Source organism: Myiozetetes cayanensis, unplaced genomic scaffold (assembly GCF_022539395.1).
Source record: "Myiozetetes cayanensis isolate MyiCay16 unplaced genomic scaffold, myiCay2020 scf14, whole genome shotgun sequence".
Lineage (NCBI taxonomy): Eukaryota > Metazoa > Chordata > Aves > Passeriformes > Tyrannidae > Myiozetetes > Myiozetetes cayanensis.
This window is the reverse complement of record NW_026087048.1, coordinates 2,004,204-2,026,873: the sequence shown is the minus strand read 5'-3', so window position 1 is coordinate 2,026,873 and position 22,670 is coordinate 2,004,204. Positions and strand designations below refer to the sequence as shown.

At 47.2% G+C, this 22,670-nt stretch overlaps 2 protein-coding genes across 4 annotated transcripts in view; both read right to left on the bottom strand.

Moving 5' to 3' along the window:
* Positions 1-1,360: 1,360 nt before the first annotated feature.
* FBXL22 (F-box and leucine rich repeat protein 22) lies at positions 1,361-7,568 on the bottom strand. The gene is made up of 2 exons (XM_050309173.1): positions 5,508-7,568; positions 1,361-3,540 (listed from the first exon to the last, which is right to left on the bottom strand). Exons 1-2 carry the CDS (start codon positions 5,840-5,842, stop codon positions 3,195-3,197), a joined length of 681 nt encoding a protein of 226 aa, XP_050165130.1. The 5' UTR covers positions 5,843-7,568; the 3' UTR covers positions 1,361-3,194.
* A 156-nt stretch (positions 7,569-7,724) lies between these two features.
* The window catches only part of USP3 (ubiquitin specific peptidase 3), a 38,527-nt gene continuing 23,581 nt past the window's right edge, over positions 7,725-22,670 (bottom strand). For all 3 annotated transcript variants that reach the window (XM_050309142.1, XM_050309145.1, XM_050309143.1), the window contains exons 6-15: positions 22,053-22,135; positions 21,209-21,322; positions 20,458-20,571; positions 16,506-16,652; positions 14,539-14,645; positions 14,290-14,370; positions 13,400-13,518; positions 13,143-13,256; positions 12,962-13,029; positions 7,725-10,920 (exon numbers count right to left, since the gene is read on the bottom strand). In XM_050309142.1, the coding sequence (XP_050165099.1) occupies positions 10,755-10,920; positions 12,962-13,029; positions 13,143-13,256; positions 13,400-13,518; positions 14,290-14,370; positions 14,539-14,645; positions 16,506-16,652; positions 20,458-20,571; positions 21,209-21,322; positions 22,053-22,135 (1,113 nt within the window). In that variant the 3' untranslated portion in view covers positions 7,725-10,754. The remainder of the gene's footprint in view (positions 10,921-12,961; positions 13,030-13,142; positions 13,257-13,399; positions 13,519-14,289; positions 14,371-14,538; positions 14,646-16,505; positions 16,653-20,457; positions 20,572-21,208; positions 21,323-22,052; positions 22,136-22,670) is intronic.

The following is a 22,670-nucleotide window of genomic DNA, read 5'->3' as shown; positions in this document are numbered from 1 at the left end:
GAGCTGAATTAGAGTTGCACCTCAAGGCTCTTTGTGGGTGCAGCTCACGAGGAGCGTTTTCAGGAGGTCAGAGCTGGCTCAGCAGCTTCTGCAGAGGGAAAGAAGCCACCCTAGGCAGGTAATCTGATGAAACAGTTCTGCTGAAATGGTTTGAAATTTACCAGTTCTGGAAATACAATTTTACACTTCTCAGGCTTGCAGTTAAAAAAATTGGCTTCAGGTGGAATTTTGATAACGTTTCCATTCTTTCTGTACAAACATGAACAAAGGACAATGTTCCAGCTGAAACAAATCTCTCCTTCAAGGCCACCTGAGGCACCAGAGCCAAGCTGGTCATTAGGACACCCCAGGCATTTTCTGCACATTAATTAAAGGAGCAACAGTGTTTGTTGTAAAGAGAATGCAGCAAGGAACTGGAAAATCAAACCAGTCCTTCCTGAGGAGCTGAGGCCCAACTTCAGGACTTGGTTCTGTAGTTTAGATGCCAGTGAGCCAAGGGAAGAAGTGTGCTCTGCTTCAGCAGCAGTTTTTCACGTGTTCTTCGTGTTTTAGAGAGGTACTGCAGTCACACCATTGTCTAAAGCTAAAACATGGATCATGCTGGATGTTTGTGACAGCCTTGAATAGTTTCTGAAGAGGTCAGAAAGAACAAATTTCCCTGGGGGGACAGGTTGGCTCTTACAGTCTTCCAGTTACTGCAAAAAATAAAATGCAGACCAGTAGTAAGGCTGCAAAACTAAACCTGCAAGTAACTGTTAAAATGCAGCAGGTTATTTTAAAACCTTGACAGCCTTGACATAGTTGACTTCCAGTGATGGCAATTGCACTTCACGTGTTTTTAACTCTGATTTCCTCAGTGTTCTGTTACCTCTCATGTTTACCATGTAAATGAGAGCCAGGCCTGCTGTGGTTCAGGCCCAGGAGCTGCTGTGCTGCTGTAATAAAATACTGAATATTTGGTCTGTTGTGGAACAGAGAGGTGGAGACTCCCTGTGGGACAGAGCAGGATTTGCAGAAATCAGTGTTTCTAAGTTTGCTTTAAGGACACTCACACACACTCAGATGTTCCTGCTCTGTGCAGGGTTTTAATTTAAACCAGAATTTTAACTGCTGTGCAGCTTCACTGGGGTCCAGGCTGGGACTGTTGAGGACCCAGGGGTTGTGAAGCTGCTCCATGTGCAGCCTGGGCCTGTTTGATGTGGGAGCTGCACTGGCACCGGTGCTCCCCACGGAATCATCTGCCTGCCTTGGGAAGCAGGAGGTTCTTGGGTGGTTATGCTGCATGGGACAGATTTAAGGTCATTAAGGTATTGGAGCCCCTGCTGGTCTAGTGGTAAAGGCGCCGCGCTATCAACGCGGAGACCCGGGTTCGATTCCCGGTCAGGGCCACTCCCGGGTAGGTGGGGCTCGTTAGCCCTTAAAGGCAACCCACCTACGTCCTAAGGACCTCGCTGCCACCGTCCAAGCTCGCTTGGCCCCGGCAGATGAACCTTAGGATTAAAGGGTGGGCTCAGTTCCGCGCACACTGTGTCTCACCTAAAAAATCCAATGCGCAGGCTGGAAGGTGGAAAGACCTTCCCCGGATCTTCGCTCGCGAAGACTGGCCATTATTATTATTATTAAGGTATTTAAGGTAAACACAAGTTCAGCTGCAGAGTCAGCAGGAATGGGCAGGACTTTGTGGTGCTCTCCAGGAGTCTGAATTCTGAATTCACACCAGAATTGCTGAACAAAATGGGAAATAATGGGAAGCAGACTTGGGGAATGTGCTCACAGAGGGTAAAGCACAGGGCTTGAGAAATGCTGTAATTCAAACAACCCCTGCAGAGCTCCCAGCTGGTGACAGTGAAGTTTTTCCTGGGCTGTGAGACTGAGACTGCCCCTCGAGTCAAAGCTGGGTCAGGCGACTGCAGGACACAGGGAGGGACACTCAGAAACATGGAACTCTCCTCAGGAAAAGTTGGGAAGGGCAGAAAAGAGTCTTGGACTGTGGTGTGACAGCCCTGAGTGCCAATACCACTCCAAACCCAGGGTGCCACAGCCAGTTTTCCACAGCAGAGTGAAACTGTGCCAGCCTTTGGTGTCAGGTTCTGTAGGTGATGGCACAGCATCACCTGCACAGCTGCAGCCAGGAAAGGGACAGCCTTGTGGGCTGGGATGAAAAGAGCTCCTTGGTGTGTTCTTTGCAGTGAGAAATGGGTGTTTATCTCCAGCTGGGCTGTAGTGTGTCCCTAATTTAGCATTTGAAGCCACAGGTTGTCAGTCCCTGTCCTTTCCTGTGGGTCAGTTCTCTGAACCAACATTTGTTCATGTTGTGTTTCCTTTCCTGTCAGCTTGGAAAGATTCCCTGGTGTATCTTACACTGGGTAAGGACCTCATGCAGGGGTCAGCCTGTGTGCTGGGTGCATGGAACCCCTCATTTAATCAGAGCCTGGTGAATGATCTCCCCTGGGAATCACTAAGGCAGTGCTGCATGACAGGTACTCTGCTTTTGCTGAAAAGACCTTACAGGGAGTGGTTACCCCCTTGGCAGGTGGAATGTTTGTATGGATATGCCCTTTAACAGAAATTTGGTGATCACTCTGCCCTCAACTTTGTGGCCATCCCACAGTGACTCAGTGCCTGCTCTGCCCATTATGGAGGAGTTTTGAGCGTGGGGTCCTCTCTGAACCCTGTGATGGAACCTCAGTGGAGGCTCTTCCTTCATCTCTGTGTTCTGGGCTCTCTGTGTGGATCACTCTACCTCAATTCCAACTCTTTGTTTTTCCCATGCAGTCACTGGTCAGGTGAACTGTGCCATCCAACTCACTGCTCCTTGTCAGACTAATGTGAAACTTCCTTAAATTCCATCAAATTTATTGAGCTCTTCAAGTTATAATTTGTCCTCCATCAAACATCCTGCTGCTCCCTCCTGAGGTGCATTCATCACCCACACCAGGAGGGACCCCAGCTGCAGCGTGGGGCAGGTCTGGCACTGTGTGACAGCAGGGCAGGGTTTTCCAGCGTCAAGGAACAACAGCAAATGTTTTTTTCCTGGTGGAGATGCCTTTTCCCTGTGCACTCTTTACAAAACCAGCCATTTGTTTGGACTTAACCAGGAGGCAGGGAAGTGCCACAGTTCATGGCCCCTGAGAGGAGAGCTCTGGTGAGGTGAAATACCCCCCTGATGACACTCACTCTACAATCTGCTGCTCCTACAGCTGAACCAGCTTTCTGGATGCTCTTTCAAGCATCAGCTTTTTGTCTGGCTGGCTGTCTGGGATCATGCTGGCACTTCTCTCTGCTCTCAGCATCACTGAAGGACGCTGTTCCCTGAGTGTCTGCAGCCCAGCCTGTGTTATGTTCCTGCAGAAATCCACGTGCAGGGTGTGCAGGGCCCCCCCGTGCAGCGTCACTGCCCGCAGGGTCCCGTCCGTGATCCGCGCGCAGTTCTCCAGTTTGAGCGTCCTCAGCTTGGGGCAGCTCCTGAGGAGCAGCAGGATGGAGTCATCTGTGACGTGGCCACACCCAGACAGCGTCAGGGACAGCAGGTTTGGGCACCTGGAGACACGATGGCAACAGGTGAGATGGTGGGAGAAATAAACCCTGACGGTGTCAGGAGTAAACATGAACTCTAGAGATACCCCTCTTCGTCAGCAGGGGTACGAAGGCAGGAGTAGGTGGGGGCACGTGGACATCTTAATCCTTACTAATGGCAGAGCTTTACCTCCTTTGCTTTCCGTGGTGGTGGCAGCACCTCCAGCTCAGCTGGCAGTGCAGAAGGGGCTGTGGGGGCCTCTTTGAGCTGCAGCTCTGTTGTGTTTTCTTAGAGAGTTGCCAGGTGCTGTGATGAGATTCATTCAGGCACAGACAGTGGGGAGATTGATTTCAGGAGGAAGGTGAGGACAGCTGAGAGAAGAGACTGCTCTATGTGGGCAGGTAGGACACTCCCACTCTGGATTTTCAGGAATTACAGGTCTGTTTGAGCTCCTTGGATTTACTGAAGGGGTGGTGCCAGCTGCTACCTAAGAGTGTTGCTGTTTGAACCCCACACAGGTCTTAAATTCTCCTTTGGGTCACTGAAAGTGGTGAGAACTCCACTGGCAAACAGGGATGCAGCAAATGGAAAAAGCTTTATTTTGAGCTGCTTGGGGAGCCCTGAGGAAGCTCAGGAAAGGCTGTTGCTACTTCCACTTGGCTGTCCCTGAGCCAGACCTGGAGCAGCTCTTTGTGCCCACCCTGCAACCCAGTGCAGTGTCTGGTTCCTGCTCACACCTCTGCAGGTGTGAGTTCAGCTGCACAGCCTCCTGTTCCTCCACGGGCAGGTCTGTGTTACAGCACGTGCTTTTAGGGGTACAACAGCAGGGGGGCAAACACGGGGTCATTTGTCCTTAAAAACGGGTGCTCAGCACGTTCCTCTGCACACCCCACCCCGTCCCTGCTGCTGCCTGACCTCACCTCTGGAGCTGAGGGAGTGAGTGAGATCACGTCACTGCACGGGCTTGGTTTGTTACTCTACAGTGAGGAACAGCTGGAGAAAAAAAGCTCCAGGGTCAAGAAAGGCTCTGACCTCCCATCCCTGGAGCCTTCAACAGAACAAAAGTACTTCCAACTCAGGGAGAAAAGCTGGATGTTTAATTTGAATGCTGGGAGTTTTGTTGGAATGCTTCCCATGATTGCTTGTGTTATCCTTTGCAGGAACAGGTGTGCTGATCCTTTGCTTATTTATTAATCCAGATTTTTATCAGTTCTAGAACAGTTATTTCTGAAATTTGGTACTTGGAATGTAACGCCCTGTTTTGAACCCCAGTCCTTGTTTTGAGCTCTGGTGCTGCCTCTCCCCAGACATCGTGTCCTGTTGGTATCCCAGGATTTTGGGCTTTTTTCAGGTTGCTGCTGGGGCCGAGGGCTGGCTGTGGCACTGGGGTGAACCCTGGCAGGGCAGGCACTGCCCCCTCCTCACGGGGTGGATCTTGGATTAGAGCTGCTTTGTAAAACAAAGCTGTTGTAAGAAATGCTCTGCACCCAGGGCTGCTTTTCCTCTTTCTCCTCCCTTAGTGTAGTTTAATCGAGCTAAACTTCAGTATAAAAGCAATACTTATTTCTTAGAAAGAAATAAACCTGATGTTTAGTAAGATGATTAATGAACATGGCTGTTATGATGTATTTGCTGTTTGAAATCGTGACTTTCCCCTGACCCACCCCCAGCCACTGCCTGAGTGCTGTGGGTCAGGTCAGCAGCAGTGTGGGAGGCACTACTGCACTTCCCCATATTAATTAGTCATTCTTAAAAAAAAATAGAAAAAATAGACTTAAGGAAAGTCAATATGAAGTATTCATTACTACCACCATCACATGAACTTCACATTGTATTTAAATTGTAAAGTGAAAGCCCTCATGTACTTCATGCTCCATTTCAGGCAGATTGGATGGAGTATTTTAAAAATAAGGTCATCAGAAGCTCTCACTTCTCTCATTTCACTCATTTCAAGGCAGGGAACCTGCACAGTCACACCCAAAGAACGTACCTGTTGCAAACCTGTAGTAAAAAATCCCTGACAGTGTTCTCATGCCTGTTACAGAAGTCTCTCTGGAAACTGTTTTTCATCCAGTCCTCAATGTTACACACCTTGACTCTCTCTGAATACCAGCAGATGGATAAGTATTTTAAAGCAGGTCCCAGGAGAAAATTATCCTTCTTTAGTTCCACTGGAGAATGAAAGTTCAACAAAGACCACAGCAGAGGATCCTCGAACACTTCTAGCAACTTGTGACATGTTTTTGCTAAATTCTTCCTGCTGTTTTTGTCCAGGAAGGAGAAGAGGTGCAGGAGGCATTCCCGGTTCAGCTGGGTGATGTGCATGGCAGGGCTGGAAGCAGATGGGGCTGGAGGGGCTGCTGCACATATATGGTCGTGGAATGGGGGTTATTTTTGGCCAACAACTGGTGCAGCAGCTCGGAACAGGGAAGGGAAAGGCAAAGCAACTGCACTCAGCTCGTGTTCCCTTCTGCAAGGGCCTGGAATGGGCTGGGGGACAGCAGGGCCTGCCTGCCATCAAATGCTTCCTTAAAAGGGATTCTTTCCCCTTGGAGTTTAGCACGGCTCCTGGGAGTTCCCCGAGTGGGGATGGGGTGTAGCTACAGCTGCAGGGAGGGCTCTGCCAGCCTTTCCCATTAGGAGCAGCACTTAGTGTTTACAACAACTGGGGCCTTCATTTGTTCATTGATTATTTTGAGGATTTTTCTTCTACTTCATGTTCAGGGACTGTCACACTGGATAATGACCTCTCCAAACATCAGCTAAAGGTTCCCTGGGTGCTTTAAGCACATCCACACCCTCTGCAGCTTCACTTTGCAGCCTCAGAGCTGTGGGCAGTTTCCTGCCCAGTTATTTGGGGCTGGGCTCTGAGCCCATAAACAAAGCTGGCCGTGTCCCCCCTCCTGCAGGAGGGAACGGACAGGACAGACTCCTGGGAACAGCAGGGCTGTGTTTAGCTCCTTGTGGGCTTGTGCTTTAAATAGATGTCTTTTATTAGCTTGAGGTTTACAAGTTGGGTTGGGTTGGTTTTGTAGGTTTAGTTCTGTCACCACAGACACCTTTTTTCCACTTTCTGGTGGAAAAAGGAGATATGGAAATGGTTTTACAAGTGTTTGTTTTCCAGTAGTTGGAGAAACTGGAGCAGAAAGTTGCTCCTGGAAAAAAATAGTGACAGCAAATTGGACTTAAAAGCAATAATAGCCCTTGAATTTTCATGTTTGTAAAACAGTTCTTGAGATTAAGGCATTTTATATCAATCTTCTGCCTGGTGTAAATGCAAGAGAAAACATTTAACAAATGGGTTGACAGAAACAGCAGAACAGCTCGGGAGGGGGGGTTTACAAGTGGCCTGCACATCTGTAATAGCTGGGAGATTGATGTACCTGTGCATGTTAATTAGGAGTGTTTTCATGTATGACAGGGCTGAGTGGGACCCAAGTTCACCTTTTCCATCTTACCCTGAGAGATTCAGCTCTGAGAAATGAGACCTGAAGTGTGTTTGCAGCTGCAGTTCCACCTCCATGTCCTGGGGAAATGCTGGTGTTGTGTCTGCAGTTGGTTTCTCTCTTTAGCATTTTCTGTGTACAGTAAGCTGGGCTGAACAACCGCCAGTCTTTTTGGTTTCACACCCTCTGCCATTTAATCTTCTCCTTGAAATGAGAAGGACATTCCTGCTCAGAGCCAGGCTCTGGACAGTGCCAGGAGTACTTCAAGGAAGGGACAAGGTTTCACATACCAGGCAAGGCAGTCACTGAAAACAGCAGCTTAAATGGTGTCCCAGCAGGTGTTGTTCTTCATTCTCATACCTGCATTTTCAGCTCTTCCAAGAACTTACCTTTATTTGTGAGCAGGTTTGAACAGCTGACACTGCTCAGGATTGTTACACGTACAGGAATATTATTTTTAAAAATATTATTTAAAAAACACCCCAACCAACCCCAGAAGACAACAACCCACCAAGGCAGCAGAGCTGCAGGACAGGGTAAGCAGTGCTGGGCTGGACTCCTGACAGAGTTGGGTGCACCACAATCTGACATAAAAATTAACAGCCCTGAATGGTAGGTCCTGTCTGGGTTTAGATGCTAAGTTGGGTAGAGGTGGTTCATGGTCAGGAACACTTCAGTGGCTTTATTTTGTTTTCCCTGTGTTCAAAGACTGACCCTGAAGTTGTTCTGCAAGCCTGGAGAAGGACAAGAGGAGTTTCACGTTCTAAGGAAAGGAGACACTTTAATGGCACATTTTCCATAAACACACTGTGTGATGAGATATAATTCACATTCAGCCTGGAAACGCTCCAGAAACACACAAGATGAGCACAGTCAGTAAATCCTCACTGAAAATTACACACAAGAGTTTAATGGTAAACAGTTACAACTATGGCACTACAGTACTTGAGGAGATCCTAAAGCACGTTGGAATCGCTGCCAAGGTGCCAGTGACCTCATCAGTAAGACACAGACACAGCAGTAATGAAACATTGTGGGGGAAACTTTGGAACAACCACGTGTTACACTTTCCATTGCTGGACTAAAATCCTTACAAATCCTCCTGCTTTCCATCCAAGTCCACTGTCCCTGCCTGTCTCAGTCCTGCACTCTCCTGCTGCCAGCTGAGAGCTGGACAGTTTGCACTTTGTCTGACATCATAAACCTTGTCTCCAGTTGTAGACGTGGCTAAACAATAACTAACGAAAGGACAACCTTTGATGGGACAAATTTTGGTGAAAAAGATGCAAGTCTCTGAACTGCAGAGAGCAGTTGCTGCTTGCAGAGCAGAGTCACAAGCAAGAAAAAAAATTCTTGCCAGCCTAGTGTGTATTATGATCAGCAGTAAGTAGAAAAGAAACATTTGGCTTAAATGAAAGAGATATCCCCCCCCACGAGCTAGTAGATAAATATAGGATATACAAGTAAGGTTAAAAATGTAATACTAGGCCAGGTGCAGTACATGTTACTGGTTCAGTGCTCAGTTACTTTTTCTTTTTTGACACCACACTGAATAGAATACAGTGGATAAGCAAAGTTCTCCACCAGGAAGAGAAATACTTGTGTTGCCACAACAAACTGTTCATACTGTCCATCTGGGTTTGCAGTGGGAGAAAGTTAAATTAGGAAAGGCTTTGCAGTGTCCTTGTTCCAGCAGAGCAGATGGCTGAGCCCTGGGCAGCTCCTGCTGCCAGGACACGCCTGCTGTGATTGCATTGAGTGCCCAGGCCAGGCAGACAGCCCTGCCCAGCCTGGCTGCTACAGACACAAAAGGGACTGGAAGGAAGTGAGAACAGAACTCTGACCCAAAAAAAAAAAAAAAAAAAAAAAGTAGAAGCTGATTAAAATAAGTGAATGTTGCTGAAGATTACAAATTTAAATTTCTAAGAATACAGAAAGGCACATTTACATCACTGTTCTGCAAGAACACTGCACACACCTGACTACTGCAAGGTAAATTGCTGCTGGCTCACAGCTCCTGCACTTTAGGCTTGGCATTGGCAAAGGAAGGGAAAATGCTAAAGGGCTCCAGGCCAAGCAGCTTGCAGACAAAATGCAGCTCTGGATGGGATCTACACACCTTCCCAGCTGCTGTGAGCAGGGAGGGGGATAACGTGCTCTGATGCTGCTTTTCCTGCCCCACACCCTGCCTGCAAGGGACACGTGGAAGGTGACAAACTATCTACAGTTTAAAGCAGTGAGCAGTTCTGTGTGCTGTTCAGCTTCATTAAAAGACAACATCCTTACATATGTGACTGTGAATCCAATAATACCCCACAGCTTTCACCTGCTGCAGTTCCATATTCATCCACCACTGGCTGTGCTGAATGCTCTCTGCAGTTTTATCTGAAGCCAATTTCTCCCTTTGCTGGTTTAAGATGCTGTGTAAAAGCTCTCCAGAATGCCCCTGTCCCAAAGATGTGGCTGTGATTGGTCTCTGTACAGCCCCTCCACCCTGCCAGGGCTTTCAGAAGCAGGAACTACACTGGGGGAATCACATTTTGAGTTCTTGTGTGTTTTCAGACTCCTCTATTTTATTGCTAACAAAAAACACAGCTAAGAGGGGCTGTTTGAGGGTGTGACTCAATACATTAAGTATATTTTACTCTCATTCCCACCCCTGTGAGATGTGAGGAGTGCCCAGCTCCTTGCTTGGCACAAAGGGCCAGCCAGAAAGGGTGGGCTGAGGGAAGAGACCTGAAATGCAGCACTTGGCAAATGTCACACCTTGTGTCACACTCCTGCCTTGTGCAGTTGTGGTTCTGCTCCCCACCTTTTTTCATCCTGCTGACTTGCACTGTTCAGAAGAGCAGGACAGCTAAAATTCAGGTTGCCTTTTTAGCACAAGTCTTTTCCCCATCACGTGGCTGAGTTTTAGGAACTGCATCCCACTGCCAGTGTCCACCCAGAGACTAAGCCAAGGTGCCACTGCCACAGCTCCACTGCAGGCTTGGCTCACCCCTCCCTCACTGGCTCTGCTGGAAAACCATCCATCTCAACACAATTTAGACAGGTGATTTTAAGAGTTTTTTGAAATTTGAAGTGGGTGGGGGGTAGGGCATACGTGAGGAATACTTGAATTAAATTGCAGTATTAATACAATTGAACCAACTGTTTATTTACAACGATTCCTGAAAGTCAGCAGCCTGAATACACACCAATATAGCAGCAATTACCTGGTCTACTTAATGATGCCACATCTCCTCTCCTCTGCAGACAAAGAATGATTGGTCAGAGGTCACTGTTTAAGTTTCTTGCACGAGGGAAAAGAGGACGTGCAAACAATTCCTTGATTGAAAGAGATTAAATCATATCTAGGTGACAGCACTGAGAACAGCATGAAGTTGTATTGCTCTTCAGAAGCACATTTATCTTGCTCGTAAGGAGGACAGAAAGCTTCTTGGATGTAAATGTGCCTTTAGAAAGTGAGAACTGAAAACATTAATATAAAAAAAGTCAAATAACTATTTCATGAAACTATATATATAAAAATCGAGTTATCACAACTAAAGCAGCAAATCAAAATCTGCTGAGGTTTTCTGGTATAACTAAAAAAAAAAAAAAAAAAAAAAAAAGTTAGTTTGTGTCCAAGTTCAGTAAGTCAAATGCTACCATCGACACAACAAAACTAAAACCCACAAGAGGAAATTGCAAAGTGCACAATGAAATCAATAAGTCTTGGATCAAGTATTTATGGAGAAATGGAAATGTTTTGTCCGGTGGACTCGATAAGTGAGACTGAGAAGGAGGTATCAGAGTTTGTCGGCGCCGGGCCGGGCCTGGCGCTCCACGTAGAACAGGATGTAGGCCTTGGCCTTGCCCACCGTCTCCTCGTCCGTCAGGGTCACAGTGCTGTCGTTGAAGTGGAACCAGCGGCCCTCGTGCGCCGCGTACGCCGTGTAATGGCCAGAGCCCACCCTGCCAGAGAGACAGCGTCACACAAGAGTGGCTAACTCCTGATCCTGACACAGTCAAAGGAGACAGTCCAGACAGACACGTCACAAGGTCACCTGATGCTGCCAGAGAGACACAGTCACACAGAGTACAACCCTGATCCTGACACAGAGCCCACCCTGCCAGAGAGACAGCGTCACACACAGCACAGCCCTGATCCTGACACAGTCACACAGAGCCCACCCTGCCAGAGAGACACGGTCACACAGAGTACAACCCTGATCCTCACACAGAGCCCACCCTGCCAGAGAGACACGGTCACACAGAGTACAACCCTGATCCTACCAGAGACAATGTTACACAGAGCACACCCTGCCACAGAGACGACATCACACAGAGTATAACCCTGATGCTGCCAGAGAGACACAGTCACACAGAGTATAACCCTGATCCTGACACAGGTCACCCGCACAGCACACCTCATGCCAGAGCCCAACCTGCCAGAGACAGCGTACACACCAGACGTCTGCAGAGCACCTGATCCTAACACAAGTCACACATGCAGCACACCCTGCCAGAGAGACACGGTCACACAGAGTACAACCCTGATCCTGACACAGTCACACAGAGTACAACCCTGATCCTCACAGTCACACACAGCACACCCTGCCAGAGAGACAGCGTCACACAGAGTACAACCCTGATCCTCACACACAGCACACCCTGCCAGAGAGACACGGTCACACAGAGTACAACCCTGATCCTCACACACAGCACACCCTGCCAGAGAGACAATGTTACACACAGCACAGCCTGCCAGGGGCACACAGTCACACAGAGTACAACCCTGATCCTCACACAGTCACACAGCACACCCTGCCAGGGGCACACAGTCACACACAGCACCTCACCCCAATCACTGCCTGCCAGGGCTGAGACACTGCCAGGAACCAGGCACTGACAGCCCCCACAGCAGTTGGGAAGGTGCTTCCCTGCTTGAGCTGTGCAGCTCCAAGTTAAGATTTTATATTAAGTAAAATAATCACTTACTGGGAGGAGTTTAAAGGGGTTTTTATATAAAACCCCATAGCTTTTGTGCAAGGCTTCCTGCAACACTGAACTTCACATCTGCTTAGGTACAAATCCAGTCCATTGTCTGTTATTCAAGCATTAGCTATAAAAATCTCACTGCACTCTGTTTTCAGAAATCTTCCCCATTTCAGGCTGGAGACACTCACATTGCCTGAATATAACCAAAAGCAGTCACAACAAACCTATTCCCAGAATATCAAGAAGGAAATTTGTGTCACTACATGGGCTGCCCTTAGCAGTCAAATCCAGGAGTTCAGACCTTTCCTCTAGAGAAAGCAAAGGGAGGGGCTTTCTGCACAGAACTGAGACTTCAATTCAGGTATCAGCAAGGTCTTGATGGGGTTTAATTTCTTTAAGAAAACTCCTTTCACAGCTCACCCCCAGAGAGTGACTGCCTGAACAACAAGGACACGCTTCTCTCAGGATAAACAGCTGTCTTGTCCCTACTCCTGTTATTCTCAACAGAGCTGTCAGGGCTGGGAAAGGTTAAAAAACACCCACCAATTTTACTTTAAAATATGACCAGTAGCCAGCCCTGGGGCAGGACTGAGGGGAGGACAGGTAATAGTGGGTTATTAGTGGGTTAATAAAGTGCTTTCACAGTGCCCATCTCAGCACACACACTCTTCTTTAGCCCAAGTGCACATGCACTTTCTGGTTTACACTAAGAATTTCAACATGAGGCATCACCTAAAAGGCCCCCTGATTCATTCTCTTGGTTCAGGGCTTGCCAGGCTGTTTTCATTCCACCTCACACTCCTAGTCATTAACCCCAAGGAGTGCCCGTGGGCATTCACAGCAGTAACTGTACAGAGCCATCTGAAGGTAATCTAAGTTTAGTTCCATGCCAGTTCATAAATTACTGCTTATTTCCAGCAGTTAAAATCCATTATCCAGGGACAGAAAACCCTTCATTAACTCTGCATGTACCTGAGTGGGAGAAGGTCTGTGCCAGCACAGCTCCAGTACTCACCCTGAGCCATGATGCACCACCACAGCCACGAGGTCATACAGGCAACTTTCTGGGCCACTGTTTTCAGGCTGTGGTTGGAAAAACAGAAAACTCTTCAAATCTCAAGAGCACCTACTGTAATTTGTAATAAATGTAAAATTTGGAACAAAAGTGTGCAGGAAGTGCTGGTGAGCCTCCTTACCTCTAACAAGTAGCATTTCATGTCTAGGCCTCGTAAGGGAAACTCAACATATGTATCCACCTTGTTCCTCAGATATGCTGTCCAGTGAAAGCGTTTCAAGTGTAAGCATAGCACCTGCAGGGCACAGGGAGGGGAAGGCAGTGTCACAGCAAGGGATGGGCTCAGGCCCTGCAGCAGCCTGGCAGGGCCAGGTGCTGGCTGAGCCATTATTTCCCTTGTGCCAAGGTCACACCGTTATTTTTTGTGCCTACACAAACCTTTGGTAGTTTCTGAATCCAGAATTTTTTGGTGGACTTCTGTTTCTTTTTGCATTTGTGACACATGTACAGCTCTGTCTCATCAAGTTCCTCCAGGTCTGTAAAACTGCGAAGACAATCTGAAAAAGAGCAAGGTACAAAAGCACTGAACACAAGCACACCAAGAAACCTGAGTGAAGATGACAGAGCCATTTCTGTAACATGAAATACAACCAATACAGCAACACAGCTGAGCATGGGCTGCACTCACTCTCGTTATATCCACCTGTGCACTAAGGTGTTTGAATACAATGCCATGTTGTAACATGTTCCTGAAAACACCTGTAAGTAGTTTAAGAGGAAAAAAAAAAAAAAGGCATTCACAAAAATCTCCGTTTTTCCAACAAACTTCTGCCCAACATTAAGCACAGCTGGTTTCAAAGAAAGCTGACTGACTTCTTAAAGCAGCATGTTCAACTCTGAAAGGTGGATTGGCTTTAGATATGAAGTGAACAGAGGCAATATTAGTATTTCACAATCTGCAGCCACTACACTGACACATCTGTAGAAATTACCATGCTGTAAAGGGTCAGGAAGAGCTGCTGCCCAAGCTGCTGCACTGCATTTGTTGTTTAACAAGCAGAACCCCCAGAGCCATCATCCCTCCTGTGGGCAAGGGCTCGTGCTGCTGGGAAAGACTGAGATGCATCAGAAATGCTCTGACTGGAGAGAAAAACCTCTGCTGCAAATTCAAGTGACCTCCTGAAGCACTCCCGGGCCCCAGGTCATCAGAGCATGGTCAAGACACGGTGACTGGGGTAAGGCTTTCATGGAAAATTATTCTGGCACCTCCCAGCCCTCTGAGTACACTCTGAGCCCTGGTGATGATTCCCCTGGCCAGGCTCCCTTACCTCGTAGCGTGCACATTGGTCCACTTTCTTGGTTTTTAGAACGTTTGTTTCTGAACTGACTTGGAATATCTAGGGAAAGGTCTGGAAAAGCAAAGATTAAAACAGAAATGAATGAAATGTGAATAAAACAATGCCTGGTCTTTCCAGGCTGAAACTCTGGTTCAGTCCTGTGACATCTACATCTATCCAGCCCCAGATTTGTTTCCTGCCCTCTGTCACGTGGTATTTTGGAAGCGAGAGGCACCTTACCTAGGAATGGGTCAAACTTTCTAGATTCAGTCCCACATATTAGGCAGTTGACTTCATTTTGAAGGATGCCTCCAAAAATGGCTGTGACAACAGTAGATGCTCCATTTCTAGACAAAACCACATCAGAGAGGTACAGTCAGTCCCAGTGTCTGAGCTCAACTTCCCGTGCCTGGTACGTGTTTACACCTCCCACTGCTGGGCTGAGCTGTCTGTCCGTGGGCAGCAGGGACTGGGGGCATCCACCCACAACTGCTCCCTGCAGACATTTAGTGGCTACACAACAGCTATTTAGTGGCTACACAACTTCTGCTTCACCTTGTAGCTAAAGAAAGGGTGAGCTGTGTGTGCTCTGAGCAGATGCTCAGCCTTTTCAGTGGGGCAATATCCCAGTTGGCTGCATTTCTCTGGTGGAGCTGTACCTGGTGATCACACAGGTACAGTATTTTGACACTGTAAATAAAGCTGTATCTGAAATAAAATTTCTTCCCTCCTCGAGGTAGCTCAAGCATATTTTTGGTTCAATCTGACACTCTGTTACAAGTACTTCTGAATTCTTGGGGCACATTTCTGCACTTCACTGCCAGGGGCAGCTCAAGTTGCATTAAGACATGATAAACAACGTGCAATATCATCATCACTGCTCTCTAAGCTTTCACTGCTCTCCTACTTCATTTTTTTAGCAGGTTATGTAATGGGCCTGCTTCTCATAATCCAATTTAAAAAAACCCAAACAAAATTTAAGTTAGGTTATTAAACAACTGACCTTGCTGGTTTGTGCTGGCAGATCTGACACTACAGGCCTGCAGAACCCTGTGCTCCTGTGCACCCCACCTACACCTTTACAATTCATCTGAAAGCTGCCTGAGCAGGAGGAAAAGGCTCCCCAGGCACACTGGTGCACAAGGAGAGAGTGTTTGCAGCACATTTATTACTTTCCTGCAGGTGTTCAAGTGCATGTGGCCTTACTTTGCCCTCAGCAGAACACAGCTGACTCCACCTCACCCTGCCTCTCCACAGCCACTCTCAAGGCAAATTTAGAGTAAACAGGCGAACAAAGTTTAAATTCTCCCTGGATTTTGACATTCAAAATGCTTCCAGTGTTTTCAAACACATGTCAATTCTACAAACATTTTAAGATTCTTCTGTGGGGGTTTTTAAGCATCAGTAACACAACATAAATGCAGTGAAGAGCTCAGTCTGAACTCCAGGCTTTGCCTAATGAAGCACCTACAAAATCCTGCCTCTCTCAGGCCTGCTTCCTCTGTCCCCATCAGCACAGCAAGGGAAAACTCCCTCAAGTTTTATGTAGGGGATCAAGGAGCAAATGTTCAGGCTGAACTGACTTAACGTTCCTTCCTGGAGCAAATTAAAAGGCTTTGTGACAGTTTGAATCCGAGAGCAAACACAGCTGGGACAGAATTCAGACACAACAGTATTTTGAGAGGTACAGAGAGAGAGGAGTGAAAGACAAAAATGACCCCTCTGTTTCAAGGTACACAGTAACATGAAAATCAAAACTATCCAGATAAAAAAGCAGCAGCTGTAACTGTCAAGTGATATGCAAATACAGCATGATCATGTGCAGGACAACTGACTGCAAACTGTGACTGCTTTGCTCAGTCCTTAATCCAGGAGCTTTGTTCCAGTCAAATATCCAAACACTTGGCCATCCTTTTTTTTGCTCCTGTAACATGCAGGGCATCCATCACCCTTATTATTAAAATGCCTTAACAACTTAGCCTGTGTGCTCACTGACACCTCTGGAAACTGCTGATCTGAGACACTGCCCTTTGAAAGGACACAGATCCTGCAGATGCTCACCCTTCATAACCTGCAGCTTCGCAATTCTTAAATTACAGAGGCACCTGTAAAACCCAAAACAAGGAACCCCAACTGGAAAGTTCAGGGCCACCCCACGTACAAAGGCATTGATTAAGGCTTTGAGGAAATTAAAAGCCCCTCCTCACATGCAACATTTGTTGCTTGCAGACAGGCTGGAATTCTCTTGCAGAATTACTGAGCGTGAGACGCCGTTGAAGCCGCCCTGGAGCTCCAGGTGTAGATGGTCCAGAAGGTAACGCATGAACTCGTGGGCATCCTGCTGCTGGTACCCCCTGGGGAGAGAGGGGACAACAGCAACATCATCACAAAACAGCCAGGCTGCTCTGCTGCTGACACAGCACCAGGCTCAGGAAAACCTTTGGCTGTTCACTCCTCCTGAGCAGACTTTACACACGTGATTTGTACCCAGAAGGTTTTCCAAGCAGCCTCTGGAAAGCACAGCAATGTCTGCACAAACTGGTTCTGGTCCTTTGCAGCTCATGCTCTCTGCTCATCTGTTTTTGAGGAGGGGGAAACATTTAGGAATATGCATTTTGGAAGGAAGAGAAAACAACAGGGAGCAGCAGACACCTCCCTTTGCTCAGGAATTGGGTTAACATAAGACACTAAGGCCCAGTCCGAGCCAGCAGCACCCCAGGACTGAATCATGTTAATAAAAGTACAGGATGTAACAGTGACTCCCCCTCCACTTGCTTTGTCACTGACTGCATTTGATCCACATAGTTGATTCATAGGAATCCCACTCACACACTGCACTGTTTCTCCCTGCTCTCAGCGTGCCACCAATTATGGGCAAGAGATTGTATTCTCAAACCTGGTAAGAGTCAAAAGGAAGGTACCACTACATGTATTATTCATGTAGGATTCAGAGTCACATTTGTGAGTGGTTTTCATTCAGCAGCTGATCCCACTCACTCTGGCAGGTCCCAGTGTTTGCTTGCCTGTTTGTTCCCCTCCCACCAAAGGCAGGAATTTGATCTCAGGGTTTGTTTTCCATAAGCACCTTTCAGTAACACTATGAAATCTGAAATAATTAAGACAAGAGCACCCTTTTTTCTATGGTGTAGCCATGCTCAGAATTGCACACCTCCCCTGCATAGCTCACACAATTTCCTGGCAGAGGGAGGTAATGGTGGGGCATTCAGAGCATCTCTGGAGCATTTGGAATGGGGAGGATGGGGCTCCAGCCTCAGATGTGCCCTGTCCTCAGCAGCAACGCTGCTCCACCACCATTATCTCACCACTAACAACACTTATGGAGAACAGAGAAGCCATCAGGGGGAAATGTGCCTTTACAGTTATTTAAGCTAAATCATGCATCAAATTCAACAAACAACTGCTGTTCATTTGCCATTAAGCTGTACACTGAGACAAAGCAGGAAAGCATCCATAGAAACAGTGACAGCTTTGTGCAGCACTGACATAATTATGTGCAAGCCATTGTAGGCCGAGCTACCCAAATCCCTGCAGAGCAGGACTGGCTTTGCCTCCTCCTCTTGTCCTTTCTTTGAGGTTGTTTTATCAGGCCTCCCCTGCCCCTTTTCCCCTTCACTACTCCACCTAAGTACTGGCAGTAATTGTCACACAGGAATGTCTGGGAGAGAAAAACAAATGGGTTTTTTATGCCAGTGCTCAGGGGAGGGAAAAATGCCTGTGATACTCATGGCAGGGCAGCCAGAGCTGGAGAGGAACCAGAGCAGACCCTGGGCAGTGTGAGGCTGATGTGCTCAGGGAAGGACACAGGTACACCCTGTGGAAGTACTGCTAGGGGGTAACAGCAGGAAAATGAAATAAAGCCTTTTCACCCTGTAGGATTACAGTGATGCTTTCTGCCAAACCAGCAGCTTTCAAATAAATCAGTGAGTGTGCATGGAGACCTCACAGCACCCTGAGACACACGGGCAGCACTGCTTAACTTTGACAAGGGAAGGAAAACTGGCCCACAGGAACACTGCTGTGCTTCAGCAGGCCCAAACCAGGACTCACTCTCCCAGAGTCGCACAATAATATTATACATTTGTTGAAACAAAGCAGTGACACCGAATTCTCCAAAGCTGCACGTTAATTCTGCACAGTTTTGAAGTTGCTGAGGTAACACAGGATTTGCTTAGTTTACTGAACACAGATATCTTCAGTAAGCATACAACCAGTCACATTAAACAGCTGAAGATTAAATTTATGGAGAGTCTTTGCTTCAGACATCTTTTAGACAATAAGTTCCTCACAAAAGAGCTCTGAAGTACGTGGCACACTTGCTCTGCAACACGTTGGAAGAAATAAACCTTTGGAATCATTCCACGTGGCTGGCTGTGCTCCTGGTGCATGTATTTATACTTGCACACAAGTATGCTAATTATAGATGGAAAATTCTTTGGATTGGTTAAAAAGCCTAAGTAGAGATTACAGACCTTTAAAAGGACAGGATGATGTGGACAATGCACTGTTTAGAATTAGCTGTGATCTTAAAGCCCTTCAGCAAAAGCACAGTTTCTCTGACAGTCTGTCTGAGCAACAACACTGATCTCCATCCACCTGGAGCAACTCAAGCCCACCTCCAACATTCTTTTTCCCACTGGCAAGAGGACAGGAGATAAACAGGGACAGTCACAGGAAAACAGAGCGGGGCACAGAGGGGCAGGGAGGGCAGCAGCACTCGCAGTCCTCCGAGGCAGCTGAAATGTCTTTGAAACAAATCACATTTCCAGCTGTTTCCTCCCCCTGTCCCCCCACTCCAGGTTTCAAAAGCACATGCCAAAGTGGCTGGTTTGCTGCTAACATGCTACTAGGCTCTTTCCTTCTGGCTTCTCCCAGTCTCCCAAGAAGTGCACAAGGCAGAACTGGAATGGCAGCATCATGAGCTTTTACAAGGTGCAATTAAGCACTGAACAAATTCAGCTCTTTCCCCCTGGACCGTGTGGAAGTGGGGACCTGCTAAGCAGCTGACTCTATTCTCCAATTTAATTTTATGAGTTCCCTTATCCATGAATCATGGACATGCTCCCAGAAAACTGGAAATAAAAAGAGAAGAGGGAGAACCCCAACAAACAGCACTTTTTCTTTTCAAAGCTGTGATAGAACCCACAGTGCTGAAAATTTGCTTGAGGAACTTTAATGAACTGGTTCCTCCCTTACTCTAACAAGAATTATAGTGAAGACTGCAATACAGGGAACCTGGTCATGGACATTAGGGGTGATCTTTGTTTGCCTGTAATGATTTGGTCACTGCTTGCAACTACTGGTGTTAAACTTCCTTGATTCTCATCAGCCAAGTGGAACTAAGTAGGGGTGTGAAGAGCAGAATAAACAGGGCTGTGTTGCTCGGGTTACTCGCTGAGCAGGTGTGGTCACAGCATCTTTTCAGCACTGCTGGAGGTACAACAGAGAACAGAACATCTTTACTACCCGAGAACATGGAGCAACTTACCTTCAGCACAATATATCCTAACAGCTTTCAGTGCTCCTTTGAAAGAGGTTCAGGGGCCAGGACAGGGAGACCTTGGAGAGGAACGATACTTCGATTTACTTTGGTAACCTTTCCCCTTTCTTGTTATTGTCTGCTTTGTCAGTAGGGGCACAAAACGCCTATTTTATGCACAGGATTCTTCTCTCATGGCCCTCATTTCATGTCCAGCTGATAACTACGGTATTTTGAGAGAATCAAGGAAGTTTCAGCCAGTGTGTTTGCATTTAGGCCTGTAGGTGCTGTATCTTTTTTAATCTGACCACATCACTTTCTTATTGCAGCCAAGCTGGGTTCTGTCAACACCCTGCACTTGGCCCTTACTACCAGTCATTATCTTGATTCTTTCACCCTTTGGAGCACTGGCTCAGAGCTACAACTGCTGCTATTCCTTATGTGAGATGTCTGTCCTCCCTGACATCGCTCCATGCAGCCTGTGGCAGAAGGGCAGGAAGAAAAGCAAGCACTACTGATGGGACACAAAACTGTAGATCCAAGCAAAGACCCTTTTCAAAGCAGATGCAGCCCATTTTAGAGCAGGACACCAGCAATACAAGTTTGCAATCAGGAATATTGGGTTTTGGTGTGGTTATTTATTTATTTTGTTCCAAACTTACCTAAAATTTGGCATTATTTTCCAAACGACGTAAAATAAAGACTCCGGACTAAACGCAGTTTGGCTTCCTTGCCATAAAGCACAGAGTGTCTTTCTGAATTCTTCCACCAATGAACTGGAAAGAAAAGAAAAGTTAGTGTTTAATGTGGGTTTGTGTTATAACCCTTAGAGGTTTACTCACTCAGTGGTACCAGTATCAAACATTAGCTTGGTTAAGATTGGAATGACTGGGAAAATACCCTTTCCAGCACCTTCAAAGATTTCATGTCCAAATCCCTACCCATAATGTTGGAGAGACACATGGGTCAGGAAACTACATTTCAGATGGAAATCTCTCTACCTTTTGCCATTTTAGTGCAGACTCTGCTGACATCACTCCTTTAATGCTCTAACAAGCCACGGGTTGTGAATCACTTCTAATTATTTTTTGTAGTAGTAGTAGCAGTATGTTGACTTGCAGTCACATCCCCATGACCATATTTTAGCTGGAATTAAGTAGCACAATGTCTGGAGCACATCCAACCAGCACTTCTGAGCGTTATTAAAGTGCAGTCACACTCCAGAGCTCTGATGTATCTGCCCGCCCTCCCTGCAGCACCAGACCCGGAACAGCAACTGCAAGGGATCCAAGTTTCTTTCTGTGCACAGACAGCGATTTTCCTGTGACCGTGATGCCTGTGAATTGTGCACCATCAGAAGTGTGTGGTGGCTGTGCTGCCCAGGCTGTTTCCTGCCCAGCACACAGAGCTTACACGTTGTTGTCCCCCTGGCTCCTGGTGTGGTAAGTTCGCCGCCCCGCCGTCTTCCCATTCCTCAGCTCCACCGCAGGCAACTCTTTGAAGTAACAGCAGAACTGCTGAATGTTACTAGGAAAAAAAAGGAAATGTGAATGAAATCCTTCGAGGGCAGAGAAAGAAGACAATGTTATGTATTCTGGAGCCTGTTCTTTGAAATGCAGAAACACAACTCCATATAGGATAGTAATCAGGAACAGTTCAAGACACAGGAAATCCTGTAGCAAACACTCCTCTTCTGTAAGTAACTGAGCAGATCTGTAAACATCACTGTCATCCCAGCTACCTAAAACAATTACAGTTCGGCTCTGCTTTGACTAGGAGATACCATGACTGAGGTACCACTTCCTAACAACCCAGACTGCACTGCTGAGGAGGTTTAAACTCCACGTCTGCTGCCACCTCTCAATCCTGACCTGTGCCACCAGGGCCCCAGTGATGGAACACGGCACAGCTGTGCCTCAGCTCCTGCAGGGAACCCTGAGGGGTGCAAAAGAGAGCAGAGACTGCTGAGCTCTGCTGCAGCCCAACTCAGCCTCCCAGGGAGGGAGGCAAAGGACAGCTGCAGAGCAGTTGGGCCTGGCAGCAATGAAATGAAGTCTACCAGCTCAGTCCAACTGTTCTCCCGCCCACTTCCATCAAACCCATCCTCAAAGACTGTCTCTGCTTTCCCAGAGACCATAAACACCACTGTATTTCAACAGCCTGAGCAGTGCAGGGCAGCCTGCTGTTCTGCTGAGGTGATGGCAGGTGTTGCAGACAGGTTCCCTCTGGAATGCTGCATCCCAGGACACCGCAGTACCTGAGGGACTGCAGGATGGCGTTCATGAAACACGTGTTCCCCAGGTTCCGCAGGCCAGTGGCACACAGGGCAGTGGTGCTTCCCTGGAAAGGAGAGCAAGGGAGTTAAGGGCACATCTGGACAATAACCAACTACCCTGAGTGCAGTTCCAAACACAAAGCAACCACCTCACCAGCTCAAACTACCCTGAAGCTCCATCTTGACATGAAACCTGTTTCTTACTCACTCCTGTCAACAGCAAACTACACTACACCTTCCCCTGTGCAAATAAATCTACAATAGGACAACACAGAGTTAATCACAGGCTCTTCCTGCCAAGGATTTGTGTGTATATATGTTCAACATTCACACTCCAATAGATGGCAATTTCCCTGCAGTGCCTTTTAAAAATGAGAACGCCAATCCTCATCCATCTATTCCCACGTCTACCATGCACAGTGTGGCTGCCTCCAGGTTGTTTTTAAGTCACCAGCACTAGTCTGAGTCTCAGTGGGGTTTTGTGGTGGCCAGGAGGGTTTTAAAAAGACAAGACAACAGCATTTATCTGAGAAAGAAACAGTCAAGTTAGACTGTGCAAAGAAAAAGCAATATGTTGAATGAAGAGAAGCAAAATACACA